Raw genomic sequence first — 15,184 nt, forward strand, 5'->3', positions numbered from 1 at the left:
AGTAGCATCATTGAAAGAGCCTGGTGCATAATACTACTGCTCTTTCTCATTATTAATCACTATGCCTAGTAGTTCTTCCCTTGCACTAAAGGAAAAATTTCATTTTTAAAATCTCAACTTTATGCTTGAAGATCTACCTTGTCTTTTAACTCTGTCTTAAGTTAGAAAGCCTTGTAAAATGTCTTATGAACAGCATGGGCAATCACTTCCTTCACAGTCTTAAAAAGCTGGAAGTAGAATAGTATGCCCTTAGGGAAATACTAAGAGTTTAAAATATGCCTGTGCAGCTTATTCATAGATTTTCAGAAGGCATTTCAAATGCTTTCCACATTGTAAAATGTGCTTTGGAAACTACCCTCACAGATGAAATCTGGTGAAGAAAAAAGTAGAAACATCATAGCAAGGAAAGAGGAAAAAAAATGGTGCCTGCTTCTGAATTCCCTAACATTTGGTTTCTCCTAGATAGCAGTAACAATGGAACAATCACTGTCATTTCCCTGTTTACTGTGCTTTACTGGCAGCTGAGGGTGCACCTGTGTTCATGTTCACTCTTCCCCTCTCCTTCTCCACCTCCCCATCTGCTGTCTGCAGCCACGCAGATTCAGGCAACTGAAACATTTCAGATAAAAGTTAATTATCCAGCATGCTGCACAGCAGATCTTTTCAAACCCATGCCAAGTGGAAACCTTCCAGTCAGCTATGGAGGGTTCTCCCAGCTACCCACACCTGCCAGGGTGCAGCCCATTGCAAGGGAGACTCAGTGCAGCAGGGTACATCCAGCAGGCTCAGAATCACCTCACAGATTGCTGATAAGGCCCTGACACACCTGGCAGAGACAGGGATGGCTGCTTAGCACAGTACTGGATCTCACATGCTCTCTGCTTATACCAACAGGGCTGCACAAAGCTTGTGAATGACCATGTTGTATTATGCTGCTTGGAAAGGATAGAATGAGCTGAGGGTTGAGTGGTGAACATCAAGCCTGAACACTGATACTTTTTGAAACCCTGTCCACAGCCAAAACCAAGTCCCAAGGCCAACCTCATATGAAGATTTCATTGGGATCCCCTGCAAACGTAGCAGGTAAACATTTACTGTGGTTTCTTGTGGTCTGTGGGATGCTGTGCTGCCAAGTTCCTTCTCAGCTCTTCATGCAGTTGTCCGTAATTATCAAGAGTAATGTTGGTAGCTTGAAGTGACAGCTGTGAAGCACTTGGGGCCAGATTGTGAACTTCATAGTCATGCTGACAAGGAGTCCCTTGCACAAATGGCTTTGCTCAAGTGTGACTGTGTTAATAAGTGAGTCATCTATCACTGCTGCCTACTCAAGCTTAAATCTCTCTCCTAGTTCAGCTGTTACTTCCACCATAAGTATATCCACTCCCCATGGTGGTGAGAACCAATTTGGGTGATTGATGGGGTGTTTGGGAATATGGGGAGACCTTCTGGGCCAGAACAGAAATAAGGAATAGTTGCTGATGTGCAAAGCTGCAATCCCAAAGCTGCTGTGCCTGAAGCTGCTCTTATCTCCTAGGAAACCTCTTCTGGGTACTATTGGTATATACTGATGCTTCATGTATCCAAGTGACCTTGTTTTGTCTGCTGGTGCTCTGAAATGGTGACCAGAAGATCACAGAATCACAGAAAAGCTTATGTTGGAAGTGACACTAGAGATCATCACCTACTTCAACCTCCTTTCCATGGACAGAGATGCCTCTCATCCAGACAAGGTTGCTCCAGGCCTCATTCCACTTGTCTTGAACACTTCCAGAGACAAGCTGAACACAAATTGTCTGGTCATTGCGTTCTAGAGTCTCACCACCATCAAAGAACTTCTTCCTAAAATCCAGTCAAAAGCTACTCTCCTTCAGTTTAAAAACATTTTCCTCTTGTCGTCTTGATGGATACTCTGTTTGTGAAGTCCCTCTCCAGCCTATAGGTTTCCTTCAAGTACTGAAAGGCAGCTATAAGGTCACCTTGGAGTCTTTTCTTCAGGCTGAACAATACCAGCTCCTTCAGCCTCTCCTCATAGCAGAGGTGCTCCAGCCTCTGAATCATTTCAGTGGCTCTCCTCTGGATTTGTTCTAAGAGATTTGTTCTAAGAGATCTATGTCCTTCTTATGGTAGAGACACCAGAACTGGAGGCAGCATTTGAGGTGGGGTACAGAGTAAAGGGGAAGAATCACCCCGCTTGATTTGCTGACCCTGCTCCTCTTGATGCATCCATATACAGTTGGCTTTCTGAGCTGCATGAGCACACTGCCAGCTCATGTTGAAGTTCTTGTCAATCAACACACACAAGTCCTTCTCTTCTGGGCTACTCTCAACCCAGTTTTTAATTGTGCCTAGGGCTGGTTTGACTCGGATGCAGGACCTTGCACTTGGACTTGAACCTCATGTAGATGACACTGGGCCATTTCTTAAGCCTTTTAAGTCCTCTCTGTATGGCATCCCTTCCCTCAAGTGAATCCATTGCACCAAACAGCTTTGTGTCATCATCATAATTAATGAAGGTACACTCTGTGCCATTGTCCACGTCGCTGACAAAGATGTTAAACAGTACTGGACCCAGAATAGACCTCTGTCTCCACTTGTCATTGGTCTCCAGGTGGACATTGAGCCATTGATCACAACTCTTTGAGTGCAACCTTCTAGCCACTCCTTATCTATCAAGTAGTCCACCCATCAAATCCATGTCTCTCCATCTTGGAGCCAAGGATCTTACATGGGACAAGTGTAAAATGCCTTGGTGAAGTCCAGATAGATGATGTCAGTTGCTCTTCCCATATCTACCAGAGCTGTAACTGTCACAGAAGGCCACCATATTCATTAGGCATGGTATGCCCTGGGTGATGCAATGTTGGCTGTCACTGATTACCTTGTTGTTTTTCATGTGCCTTCGCAGAGATGCCTAGAGAATCTGATCCATGATTTTACCTGGCACAGGGTAAGACTGACTGGCATGTAGTTGCCTTGGTTTTCCTTGCTTCATTTTTTTAAAATGGGGGTAATGTTTCTTCTTTTTTCAACCTGTGGGAACTTCAGACTGCCACAGCTTCTCAGTTCAGGAGCCATGGAAGTATCTCATCAGGTCCTGTGCACTTCCAGGTTTTTTTTGTTGTTGTTGTTTTTCTGCTTTGACGTATCTGTAGATACCTTTTTCGTTAACTTTAACATCCCTGGCCAGATATGACTCCATCAGGGTTTTAGCTTTTCTAACCTGGTTTCTGGTTTCATGAACAATTTCCCTGTAATCCTCCCAGCTTCCCTGTCCTTGTTTCCACCCTTTGTGGATTTCCCTTTTGTGTCTGATTTTGGCCAGGAGTTCTTTGTTCATAAAAGTCTCCTGGCCTGTTTGCCCAATTTCTTCTTTTTAAGGATGCTTACCTGGGTTCCCAAACCTTCCAGAGTCTTGTCCCATGGTACCCTACCAAGGAGGTTCCTGAAGAGGCCAAAATCATCCCTTCTGAAGTCAAGGGTTTCAAGCTTGCTGAGCACCGCCGTTGTTTTCTGCCCTGATCTTAAATGCCACTATATTATGGTCATTGCAGCCAAGGCTGCCCATGAGATTAACATTCCCTACCAGCCCTTCTCTGTTGGCAAGTATGAGGTCTAGCATGGCACCTCTCCTTGTTGCTTCCTGCATGGCTTAGAGGAGGAAGTTATCATTGATGCATTCCAGGAATCTTCTGGATTGCTTGTGCCTTGCTCTGTTATCTCTCCAACTGATGTTAGGGTGGTTAAAGTTCCACATGAGGACCAGGGCTTGTGAACAAGCACCAGCTCCCATCCACCTATGAAGAGCCTCATCCACTTGGTCCTCCTAGGCATGTGCTCTGTAGGAAACCCCCACTGTAATGTACCGTTCCCTTCCCTTAACTCTCACCCACAGGCACTTAGTCTTTTCTTCATCACTCATCAGATAAAGCTCCATCCATTCTAGTTGTTCATTCACAAAGAAGGCAACACCCCCTCCTTATCTCCTTTGCCTGTCCTTGCTGAAGAGCTTAAACCTTTCTAGTCCAACACCCCAGTCATGGGAGTAATTTCACAATGTCTCCATGATGCCAGTCAGGTCACAGTGCTACAGGCACACGAGCATCTCCTCCTGTTTACTGTCCACGGTGTGGTCATTTCCAAAAAGCCATTTGAGCTGTGCCTCCAGTGAAGTGCCTGGAGCCCCTGATGAAGTACAGCTGCATGATACAAACACCTTTTGGTGGGCATGGGTTCTAGTTTCCTACCTGTCCCTTGTCAGGTTTTCCTATGTTTTCTAAACTATTAATAACCCTGACCTCTTTGTTTCCCGTTGCTTCTCTATCAACCATCACAGCTGACATGGCAAAGCAAGGGGCTTTGCTACCACATCATCCTACAAACCCTGGCATACCAGCCCCAGACTTCTTCCAAGCAGGCCTAGTTTTATCCCCTCCACCTTTGAGCACTAACTCCTGCCCCAGGATCCTTTTCCCTCTCTGGGACAGGTGCATCCCATTTGATACCAGCAGGCCTGGTGACTTATAGAGTGACCCATGATCAAAAAACCCAGAGCCACAAATTGATCAGTTGGCTCGTCCTGTTGATTTCCTCATTTTTTTGCTGCTCTTGGAGGGATGGAGGGGAATGTAATTTGGCTCCTGATCCCTTAACCAATTGCTCCAAGGCCCTGAAATCTCTTTTGGTTTTGAGCTTCTTGTTGTCACCTCAACCCTGCCAGCTGGGAGATCAATAATGGTAAGATATCTGACCCCAGGTGTCAGAGCATCAGAGGTGTCAGAGGTGGGATTGTGTCCTAGGATGCCCAGTGCATCTCTTTTCCTATGATTCTCATCACTAAGGAGGAAAAAAGGCTTCCACCAATTACCTTCACTCACACTGATGCCTTACACCCTTTGCAACAATAGGCAGCAGCAATAAGCCAGTATCTTTTATCTAATACCTATTCCTTTCACTGCTTGCTAGATGTTAGAGTAGCAAACAACTGGGAGGTCTGCACCCTTTTCTGGAGAAGTATTACACACACTGGAAGCAGTTGTCCTTAGCTAGAGATCAAGATAGCCCTGCTAATTCAACCCTGACCTAAGCAAGTGTTTTCACTCTTCTTGGTGACCCCGGCTCTCTGTACAATGCCTTCACATAAAATCCAGTTCCCTTGGTTTTATGCTTCTGGAATTGCAAAAAGCAAAGAGACAGAGAATAGCTCCTCTTCCTTTTTTTTCTCAATTTCATTTTCTTCTTTTCCCTCCCTGTGTCACTGAAATTTATGTCTAGTTTTTCTCTTCCTTTTTTTTTTTTTTTTTTTTCCTCCTAGTTTCTCTCTTTCTTTTCTTGTTTTCTTCCTCTCTCTTCTGTGTCTCCTTCCAGCTATTCAGAATAAACTTGCAGTGCATGGCTATTGGTTTTGCAGTGACATTCCATGTACCCTCTTGTTCAATCGAACTTGAAAAGATGATCCTTCCCTCTTTAAAAGCTCTTCAGTAAGATTTGCAGAAGCATGGGTTTATAGACCGATTCTTCTTTGAAAGACAAAACTAGAAACTGCTTTTTCCAGTTTTCTAATTACAATAAATAGATAAATTCTAGCATTCTAGCCTGGATTTCTTTCACAGTAAAAAATTACATAGAAATCCACAGAGGAAAAGAACATAATACATGAAATAAACATTTTATATGATGACTTAGAACTGTAACTAAATCCAACACAGTCTAGGATTCTAGTGGTGTGAATTTTCAGTATTTCATGGGTTTAAATAACAACTCATAAATACAGACTAGATGAGAACATTTCCAAGTAGTCATTGAACTTAATTGTAAGCACTAAATTGAAAAACATATAGCATGACAAAATCCTTATATGTTTTCTAATTTCTGTAGTTCTGCTTGCCTAGGTCTGCCATACATTTTAGTGGAAAGACTGTGTCCTTTCTCTGACTTTTGGGGAAAAATTCTTGGGCGGAGTTATACTGAAGACCCCATTCTACACTTCTAGAGAATGTTTTCTATATTAATCTATTTGGTACTGCAACTTTTGTATTCATATAACATCTGCTAGCAAGTTGTCTTTGGATTTGTCTTCTGGGGCAAAGTTTGAATGTTTACTTAGTGAGTACAGCTAAGTATTCTTTGGTGTTTCTTCTAATAATGCAAGTCATTCAGCAAGGCAGTAATTGCCTTTTTAGCTCTCTCACAGTTTAATCACTCATTATTAACATGAGTCTGAGCAGTGTATTATGAAAGATCTCTTCTAAGCTATGCAGTGAGGAAGACATTGCTTTGCGAATACCCAGAACAGCAAAAAACACAGAAGAAAACATCATGTATGGTATGGAATTTAATGTTAGCTCAGCTTTTTCTGAAGTGGAGAAGCAGCACAAGATGAGAAATAAGAAAACTTTATTACTAGCCAGCTGAGATATTTTCGCCAGAAGCTAGTATATCATGAGTACAGCAAGGAAGGAGACTAGCAATTAAAGAACTGCACATCATACTGCAAAGCAGATACCTTTGCTTTTAATTTTTCATATATAATCAATATAGACATTTGTTTTTAATTTATGTAGGCAATGTCTACCAGCAAAGTATTTAACTGCAAGAATCACCTTCCCTTCACCCTTCTACCAAATCTTAACTCTTCACCACCCTTTTCAAATGGAATTGATATACATGTATGTATAACACAATTTATAAAGTTGACTCAGTGACTGAATAAAACTTGACAGAAATGGATGTACTTCAAGAACAAAGCGATCATTGGCATAATTTTATCTAACAATTCCCAGAGTCAGATACCTTAAATAATTACAGACTCACTGCACATTGTAAATCTGGGTAATAACCTCTTGCTGCAGTCAAGACAAATTGATCTGTTGTATGTATATTAAGTAATGCTGCACTACCCAGTTCTCAAAGTCTTTAATCATTATGTAGTATTTATATCCCCCTAATCTGGGAAGAAGTTCACACTGCACTATGTCCAACACTTCCTCAAACTTAAAGAAAAAGAAGACTACAAAATTATGGTGAATAACGTTGTGAATGGAAGTTGTTAAAACCAAACCTTGCAACTTACATTGCAAGTTATGAATACTACAAAATAAGAACACCTTTATGCTATCCAAGCTAAGTGTTTAAGAAATTTACGGGATCTTGAGAAAGATGTCTGCTGTAAGAATTCACTGAGACTTGGGTGGCAAGGTACAAAAAATAACCTTCTAGTACTACAAAGAACTTCAAGTCCCGGACTAATATGCTTGAAAACACTTTTTCACCTCAAAAATTTGTTCACTCAAAAGCAACAAAACAACTGGAAAATTATACATTCTCACACATCTAAATGTCATATACACTTACCATTATACCATCCTCAACTATTTTAAGCTTCAAGATCCATTGATTTCAAAAGCCCAGTGGCAGGACAATTACTTTAATGGATTTCTGAGGAGGTTTATTCCAAAGGAGAGTGGCTGCAGACTGTACTGAAAGATGCTACTTGGAAAAGTTCACCCCAGCACAGTTCTGGCGCCCTCTGTCTCAACGGGATGTTAAAACTAGGGATCCAGAGGACAGAACTGAATGTAAAAATACTCTCACCACTTCCACACATTCTGAAAATGGAACTCTTTCAGCCACGATGAACTGAATACTCTTTAAACACTGTAATGGAATAAAAAGACCAGTTCTTTATTTTCATTGTCCTATGCCTGTGAGCATGCAAACCCTACTGATAGAGGAACAACCCTTAAAGAAGTCCTCATGGGTATACAGGCTACAATGTTCTGTTTTACACGACTGGATACCCTTACCAGCATTTTAAATAGTGCTTATTATGATTTTGACAAGTTTATGGGACAAGGATACTTCTTGTATTGTCAAGGGTGCAACACAGAGAGAAAACAGACCTTGAGTATTAAACAAGGTGAAAAATCACAAAATACAGAAGGTCCCAGTACAACTCCCAAGTGCTATACCAACATTCCCTGGGGGCTTTTTGACAATGAACAAGTATATAAACAAGGACTCTTCGACACACAATATTTATCAACTCAGAGGTAAAGATCAGCTTCAGCTGACAGCACAGTGAACAATGGAAACGGTGCTGCCCTCCCAGATGAAAGTGTTCGACACTGCACAGAGGCAGGAGTAGAACCATTTTCAAAGTAACATCATGAGGACTATGTATGGTGTTGGGGAAAAGCATGTGAGGGGCAAATCGGATCAGTTAGGAAAAGCTACAGAACTGCTGTTTTAACAGAGGACTGTTAAAATGAGGAGACCTCTCACAGGATGCCAAAACCACAGCACTGTCAGCAAAACATCAGTTATGGCCCTGGAATCTGTTTGAAAGAATTAATGACTCTACAGGAAACACAGATACAGAGCAAGACTGTTAGTTAAACAAAGCTCTTCTAGAGTAATTGGAAATGCAAAAGGGTTTTCACTTTACATTAGATTGGTGGCCCATATTGTGCAAGCTTCAAAAGTTCACTATGAGCAAAACCTCAGAGACCTTTGGGTAAAAGAGAAGCATCTGAACTTTCATTTGCACGTCCTTTCAACTCCCATTCTTCGTTCCCCTCAAGGCACTTCTCATAAACTTTCTCAAAGGGCACAAAAGGTATGTGCCATGCTATTTATGCAGCGTGAGGTGAGGAAGGCTGGTGATCACAAGAAAAGCCTGAATACATATCACTCATATACACAGTGACTAGTACAAATGCCATTGTCTGGTGTAAATGAGATTTGCAATGATAGTCTGAATTACCAGAGCCTGAAACTGAGCACACATTCTCTAGTCTCTCCTAAAGAGAGACTCATTTCCTAAAGAAATGAGATTTTTTTTTAATTTTTACTTTTTTTCAAGTCAAAAATACTTTTCTGAAAAAATGGAATTCTAGCTTCAAGGAGGAGAAAAAAGTGTCTGGGCATTCAACTATACAGAAGCTTATCCACATCTCCATTCCCTTGTTGTGGTTTCTGCTTGCCCTTCTTGATGATCTGCATAGACACTATGATTTCTGGGATACTGTACACACAAATGGGAAGATAAGCAATTTCCTAGGGAGGGTGGTTTAAAATACATATATCAAAAGAAAACTTAATTCCTTTAGTAATACCCCAAAGATTACGTATTAATGGTCAATTTCTTTTTACAGCATCTGTTCTGAGGCTGAGCTTGCTACTACACCAGGAAATTCACTGTTTAACCTAAAACTGTGATGTGATTTATTTATTCTTTTTACTCTCTCTGGAGACATAGTGGTAATCAGCAATGCTGCAATTCCTTTTTTTTTCAGAAAGCAAAGCATAGACTGCCTATGCAGGCACAGATGATTCACATTTACTTTATTCTGTGTCATTATTCTGAGAAGATTCCTTTTCATGTTGAAAAACATCAGAGCTACTGATTTATCCGAGGCTCACTGAAAATACTCCCTAAATTCTGAAGTTCGGAGAATGATGCTGCAAACATGATCTTCCTTGTTCTTCTGACAATATCATGCATACAATAGGTATTAGGGGCTATTCTTTCCAAACCCTTAGGAGTTCTGCTCTCTAGAGAAGCACTACTAGAACTGGTATCACTGTATTTTTTTATGATTTCTGTTCCCTGGATCTATTCCTGGTAAAATTGTTAATGACCTTCTCAGTTTTGGAATGAAAAAATAATGTTCATGCAAACACATACAACGTGACAAGCCTTGCCTCAATGGCATCAGTGCTTGTGAGCTGCTCCCTCTGAAATAATGACCTGCTAAAGCTTCCATGCAATTTGCATTTGTGTGAGAAATAAAGAAATCCAGTGTTGTTTTTTTTTCCCTTTGATGAATGATAGTGATAAATTTTTACTTTTGCTTACCGAGGGTATGGAAGTTTACTGGAGTGATAGTGAACTCAGAAAAGTAAACAGCTTTTTTGAGGTCACAATGGCATCTGGATTTACTGTCAGTAAATATTAGTCATTAAACTACATATATAGCTGAAAATTAAAAATGTCACATTTTACTCTATGTAGCATCCCCTTGAAGCCATGTGTGCATTTTGCCACACACAAGCTGAACCTCCAGCACAAGCTGTTGCTTGTGAGTGAATGCTGTACCACATTTTGTGATGGCTGTTGTGATTGTTAACTGTCCTGGAGGAATAGTGACTGCTCTTTTTGTTTTATTTTTAACTTTAGGAGAGTAGAACCTAATGAGAAACTGATTTTCAAGCCACAAAACTACAGAAACTTCTCCAAACACTCTAGATATCCATCCAGATGACTGCACTTCCTGACCTGTGACACTGTAGCTCTCCTCCTGACGTTACGTGTTGGGCGTGCACCATCCAATGTTATGGAGTGAACAGTAATTTTGAAATGTATTCAGTTCAGGATCCTTGTTTTCAAGGTTTTCAATTTTAAGTATTGCTTCTTGCCATGTTAGGGAAGATCTGGTCAAAGATTGACTTGCTTTTCAATTGCAATGTGTATTGCAATTAACATTCAGCAGCAGTACAAACGTTGCATGTGTACATCCCTTCCATGTCATAATGTGGACAGTGAGACTTTGTTAGACATTACTACCTTAAAACCATTCTAATAAAAATTCTGAATGCTGAGGAGAAGCAGCTTGAGGCACCATCTCACAAACATCATGTTTGTTAGCATGTTTGCCGTGCTCCTCCTATGGCAGACAGTAGGAAATGCTCCTCAAGAGCAAACAAGTTTTGGGGCTGTTTCTGCTTCTAGCCACAGAAGGTACCTGACTGCAGGAAGCCCCAGACGGTGTGCTGCCACTGTATTCTGGAGGGAAGGAGAATTGCTCTGAGAAACCATCAGTGGGCAGGGTGACTCAAGACAGGCTGATGCCTCATGTTTTAGAAGCAGGATCAGATTTGTCTTTTCTTTCCAACTTTTTGTATTTGAAAAACTGCATGCTGGGTCTATTAGTAAAATCTGTCTCACTTACAAAGACGCCATTTACACCTAAATCCCTCTCTAAAATTGCCAGTCAGTAGAAACCAGCAGTTTGTAGCTTCAGAGCTGTTAAGACGATGAGGTTGGAGGTCCATGATACCTCTATTTCATGCCAGCTCTGGTATGGGACTGTGAACACCACAAAATCCCTGCTTGCAGCAGGTAATAATATACCAAAGGCTGCTAAGGCAAACATCTCTGGGGCTTCCCATGTTCAAGATGCTGTTGTAAATCCTGCAGCCCTGGGAAGTGTAAAGGGTAAAGCTGCTGCAAGGTAAGGCTGAGGTTTTTTCTAAACCCACAGAGCCTTGAAGAGTGATTTTTTTTCTTTTAGCTTAGGTGAAAAGAACCAGACTCTAATCAGTATAGGTTCAATGTCAGGCATTGGTTTCACTGTCACTGAAGAAAATGACACTTAAATGTGTGCTTAAGAACAGGTTTGAATGGATTGATCCAGCTGGCTCCTCACTTAGAACAATGTGAACATTAGGCAGAAAATGTGAGGTCTCTGGGAAGGAGCAATAACTCTAATAGAGGCATTCAGTGTCACCAACTACCTTCTGCAGAAACCTGCATTAGGTGTGTTTTGCTGAGGTAAAAAAGACTATCACACCAGCACAGAGCAGTCACACCTTCAGTTACAGACCTGGAGCTGCCCAGCACAGGCTTCCTTACCCTACCTTTGCTGCCACAATTCAACACAACACATATAGAAATCTAACAGTGTTACAGGGTGGTTTTTATATTTGCTTTTGCAATGCAAATGCAGTTGGTAATCTTTTTTTCCCAATTGTATTTTCACAGCAAAGTTGAGATCTTTTTATATAGAACTATTTCTTCTTACTATTTAAGTGGCAGCTTCTGCCATTTTATTCACAACTTCCCTTGCATGGGCCATACAGAATAGAGCACTCTCTGCTACTTCTTTTGCCTGAAGATGCTAACTGGCATCAAATAAACATTTGCAAAATACTGAAATACCACATTTTTCCAGAGTATGTAATACCAAGTTGCTGTCTCTGTATGATCCAAAGTTTAGCTCTTCTTAGATACCACTATTTGTGCCTAAGACAAACACAATTCATTTAGTTTCTATTATTTTAGCTACACAATCAGACACAGACTGCCATCCCTAATACTTTAGAAAGGCAGTAAAAATCTGATCTAGCAGTAATACATGAACTACAAGAAAATCGTAGTACTTTGAACAGCTCAATGCAAAGTAAAGTTACAGTGAACAACTCCCCTGAGAAGCATCATTTGGTGAACAACCGACTGTTCACGCACAAAAAGACCACACAGGATACAGATCACTAGTAAACAAACACCCTGAATGCTGATTTTAACCTTTTTTGTGCTGATGACCTTCTTTTTGTGTGTCAAGCTTGCCCTTCTCCAAAAGCCATGCTAAGAACCTCTGGAAGTGTAGCTTTTCCCTAGTGTATGTCCAGGACTGGGGCTAGGCTCTTTACAGTGGAGCCCAGTGACAGGATGAGGGGCAACAGTCATAAACTGGAACACAGAAAGTTCCACGTGAACATGAGAAAAACTTCACTTTGTGAAACAGGCTGCCCAAAGAGGTTATGGAGTCTCCTCGTCTAGATATATTTAAAACCCATGTGGACACAATCCTGTGCCACCTGCTCCTGGTGAACCTGCTTTAGTGGTGAAGTTGGGCTAGGTGATCTCCAAAGGTCCCTTCCAACCCCTAACATTCTTTGGGCCCCCTTTCTCCTCACAACTCTACAACTTTAATGCGGCATGAGACTCCAGGCTCACGACATAGTTTTTGCCACCGAGCTCTGCCTTCCCTCGGAGATTATCATCCCACTCCATCCTTAGTCTGAGCGCAAGGGCCAACACGGGAGAAGATGCAGGAGGAGGGAAAAGAGCACAAACGGCGCTTCCGGCGCCCCAGAGTCAGAGCACTTCTCCCCGGGTAGAGACTCTGGCCCCCGCGACCGCTGCCCAGCCCCCATGCCCAGTCGGAAGCCGTACCCCGACCCGTCCCTTCGGGGTGCGCAGAGGGCACCGCGCTGCCTTGCCCTAGGAGTGGGTCGGGGTTGGGGGGGAGCCCTGCCCGCCGCCCCCCGCGCCTTACCGGGCTCCGCCGGGGAAACTCGCCCAGCACGATGCTGACCACGGGGATGCGCAGCGCCGCCGAGATGAAGTCCAGCTCCAGCATCTCCCCGCGGCTCTGCGGGAAGGCGAGGATGGCGGAGACCCCCTGCACCACCACGGTGTGGCAGAGGCTCTGCAGGAAGGAGACGGGGTCGTTGCTCCATGAAGCGCTGGGGGAAGAGAAGGGGAAGAGGGGCAGGTCGCCCAGCCCCGCCTCGATCGCCATCACCACCTCCAGGGACAGGTTGTAGGGCAGCAACCCTTCCACCCCGTTGAGGTTCGCCACGGCCAGCAGCAGCGCGTCCCGCGGCGAGGGGGGCGGCCGCCGGACCCTTTGCCCCCCGGCGCTGTCCGCCTCGGGGCTGCCGCCCGCCCGCCGCCCGCCCGCCGTCCCCCCGGGCCAAGCGGCACCGCGGGGCTGCAGGTGGGTGGCCCCCAGCCTGACCGTGTGCCCGATGCGCCGCAGGATCTGGCAGGGCTGCGGGTGGGACGCGGAGCCGGGCACCGCCGCCAGCAGCAGGGTACAGAGCGGCGGCAGCAGCAGGCACGCCCGGCCCAGCAGCCCGCGTACCCCTGGCCGCCGCATGGCCGGCAGCCGCCCGCCGACTTCCCGGCCCCGCCGTCCGCCTCAGCCGCCCCGCGGGCGGCCGGCAGCGGCACCAGCCGCGGCAGGCGGCCCCCACGCAGAGCCGCCCCCGCTGCCGCCCATGGGGCCGCCGCCGCGGCGCCCACGCCCCGGGGCTGGAGGGGGGAGCTCGGCCCCCGGCCCGCCCCCTACGGACCCGCTGGGCTGAAGCGGCCCGGCCCCGGGGCGGCGCCCCGCCCGCCCCCGCCGGCAGCCGCCTGCACCCGCTGCTCCGACCGAGCGTCGGTTCCGCGAGTGTCCCCTGCGAGACTGCTCGTCGTTCCTCTCCTCGGCAGCCCGGGTCCCTAGCGGGGCTGCTCGGTCCGGCTCCCCTTTCCGACCCCACCGTGCGCTCTCCTGCCCGACTCCCCTCCGTCACTCTCGGCCCCCGGCAAGGCTGCCCTGCTCGGCTCCTCTCCGCAGTCCCGCCGGCAGTCTCCTCTGCCCGCTGTTCCGACCGAGCGCCGGCTCCGCCCGCCTGCCCTGCGGGGCTGCCCGATCCCGGTTCCTCTCAGGAGCCCGGCTTCCTGGCTAGGCTGCCCAGCCCGGCTCCCCTTTCCGAGACCACCGTGTGCTCCCCTGATAGGCTCCTTGCAGGACTTCCCTGCCCGGCTCCCCAACGCAGCCCTCTGCTCGGTTGTCCCCCCGCCTCCCGGCTTCCTTCCTCAGCTCTCGATTCGCTCCCCTGCCCGGCTCCGGAGACGCCAGAAGTTGCCGGGCGGCCGCGGCGGGCGGCGGTGAGGTTCCCACCAGGAGGGCGGGAGAGCGGCCGCCCCGAGCCAGCTCCTCCCTGGGCAGCCGGGACTTGTAGTCGCCACCGCCCCCGTGGGCCGCCCCGGGGGGTGAAGGAGGCTTTCAGGGGTTATCGTCAGCTTCCTCCGCACCCCCTGTTTGTTCCCCCCTCAGGACAGCCCCGACGGAGACCTCTGCCCGGGTGTTGTCGCACGGGGCTGTCCCTCTTCGCAGCGCCGGAAAGCTAGCAGCTTTCACTGCTTGGGCTGCTCCCTGGCCGGGTTGGGAGAGAGAGGGGGGAGGAAGGGACAGAGTCTGCGGGGTGGCGTGGGGGTCTCCTGTCGCCCCCAAGGCCGGGACGTGCTTGTCGGGAAAGCCAGAGCTGGCTGTCATTGACGTCTATCTCATGTGCTGCTTCTTCAAACCGAATCATTTGTCCATATGCGGGACCACAGATTCCAGCTCAACAAGCCACGGACGCTTTCTGAAATTGCGTTATGAAAGAACATCCCTTTCCGCAGAGAAAGTAGGGTAGAGCAGAGGTGGGCGTCAGTGTGTGTGTGTCTGCAAGGGGCTTGCGGGAAAGTCGTTGGCGTAATCCTGAGCAGTCGGGAGCAGGGCTAACTCCAGCTGGGACACTCACACACTCAGTGTCATGTTTCAGCTCTGTGATCGATCACTAGGATCCTAGAGGAAGCCTCCTCTCACAGCCACGTTGTCCGTCAGAGATGTAAATGCCATCCCCAGCA

The 15,184-nt window shown here is 46.0% G+C and overlaps 1 protein-coding gene across 1 annotated transcript in view; it reads right to left on the reverse strand.

Moving 5' to 3' along the window:
* Positions 1-13,679, reverse strand: part of GRIN3A (glutamate ionotropic receptor NMDA type subunit 3A) — a 70,959-nt gene extending 57,280 nt beyond the window's left edge. Inside the window, exon 1 of the mRNA XM_030467352.1 lies at positions 13,059-13,679. Within this exon, the coding sequence (XP_030323212.1) occupies positions 13,059-13,664 (606 nt within the window). The 5' untranslated portion in view covers positions 13,665-13,679. The remainder of the gene's footprint in view (positions 1-13,058) is intronic.
* Positions 13,680-15,184: the final 1,505 nt, after the last annotated feature.

This window comes from Calypte anna, chromosome Z (assembly GCF_003957555.1).
Source record: "Calypte anna isolate BGI_N300 chromosome Z, bCalAnn1_v1.p, whole genome shotgun sequence".
NCBI classification, from domain to species: domain Eukaryota; kingdom Metazoa; phylum Chordata; class Aves; order Apodiformes; family Trochilidae; genus Calypte; species Calypte anna.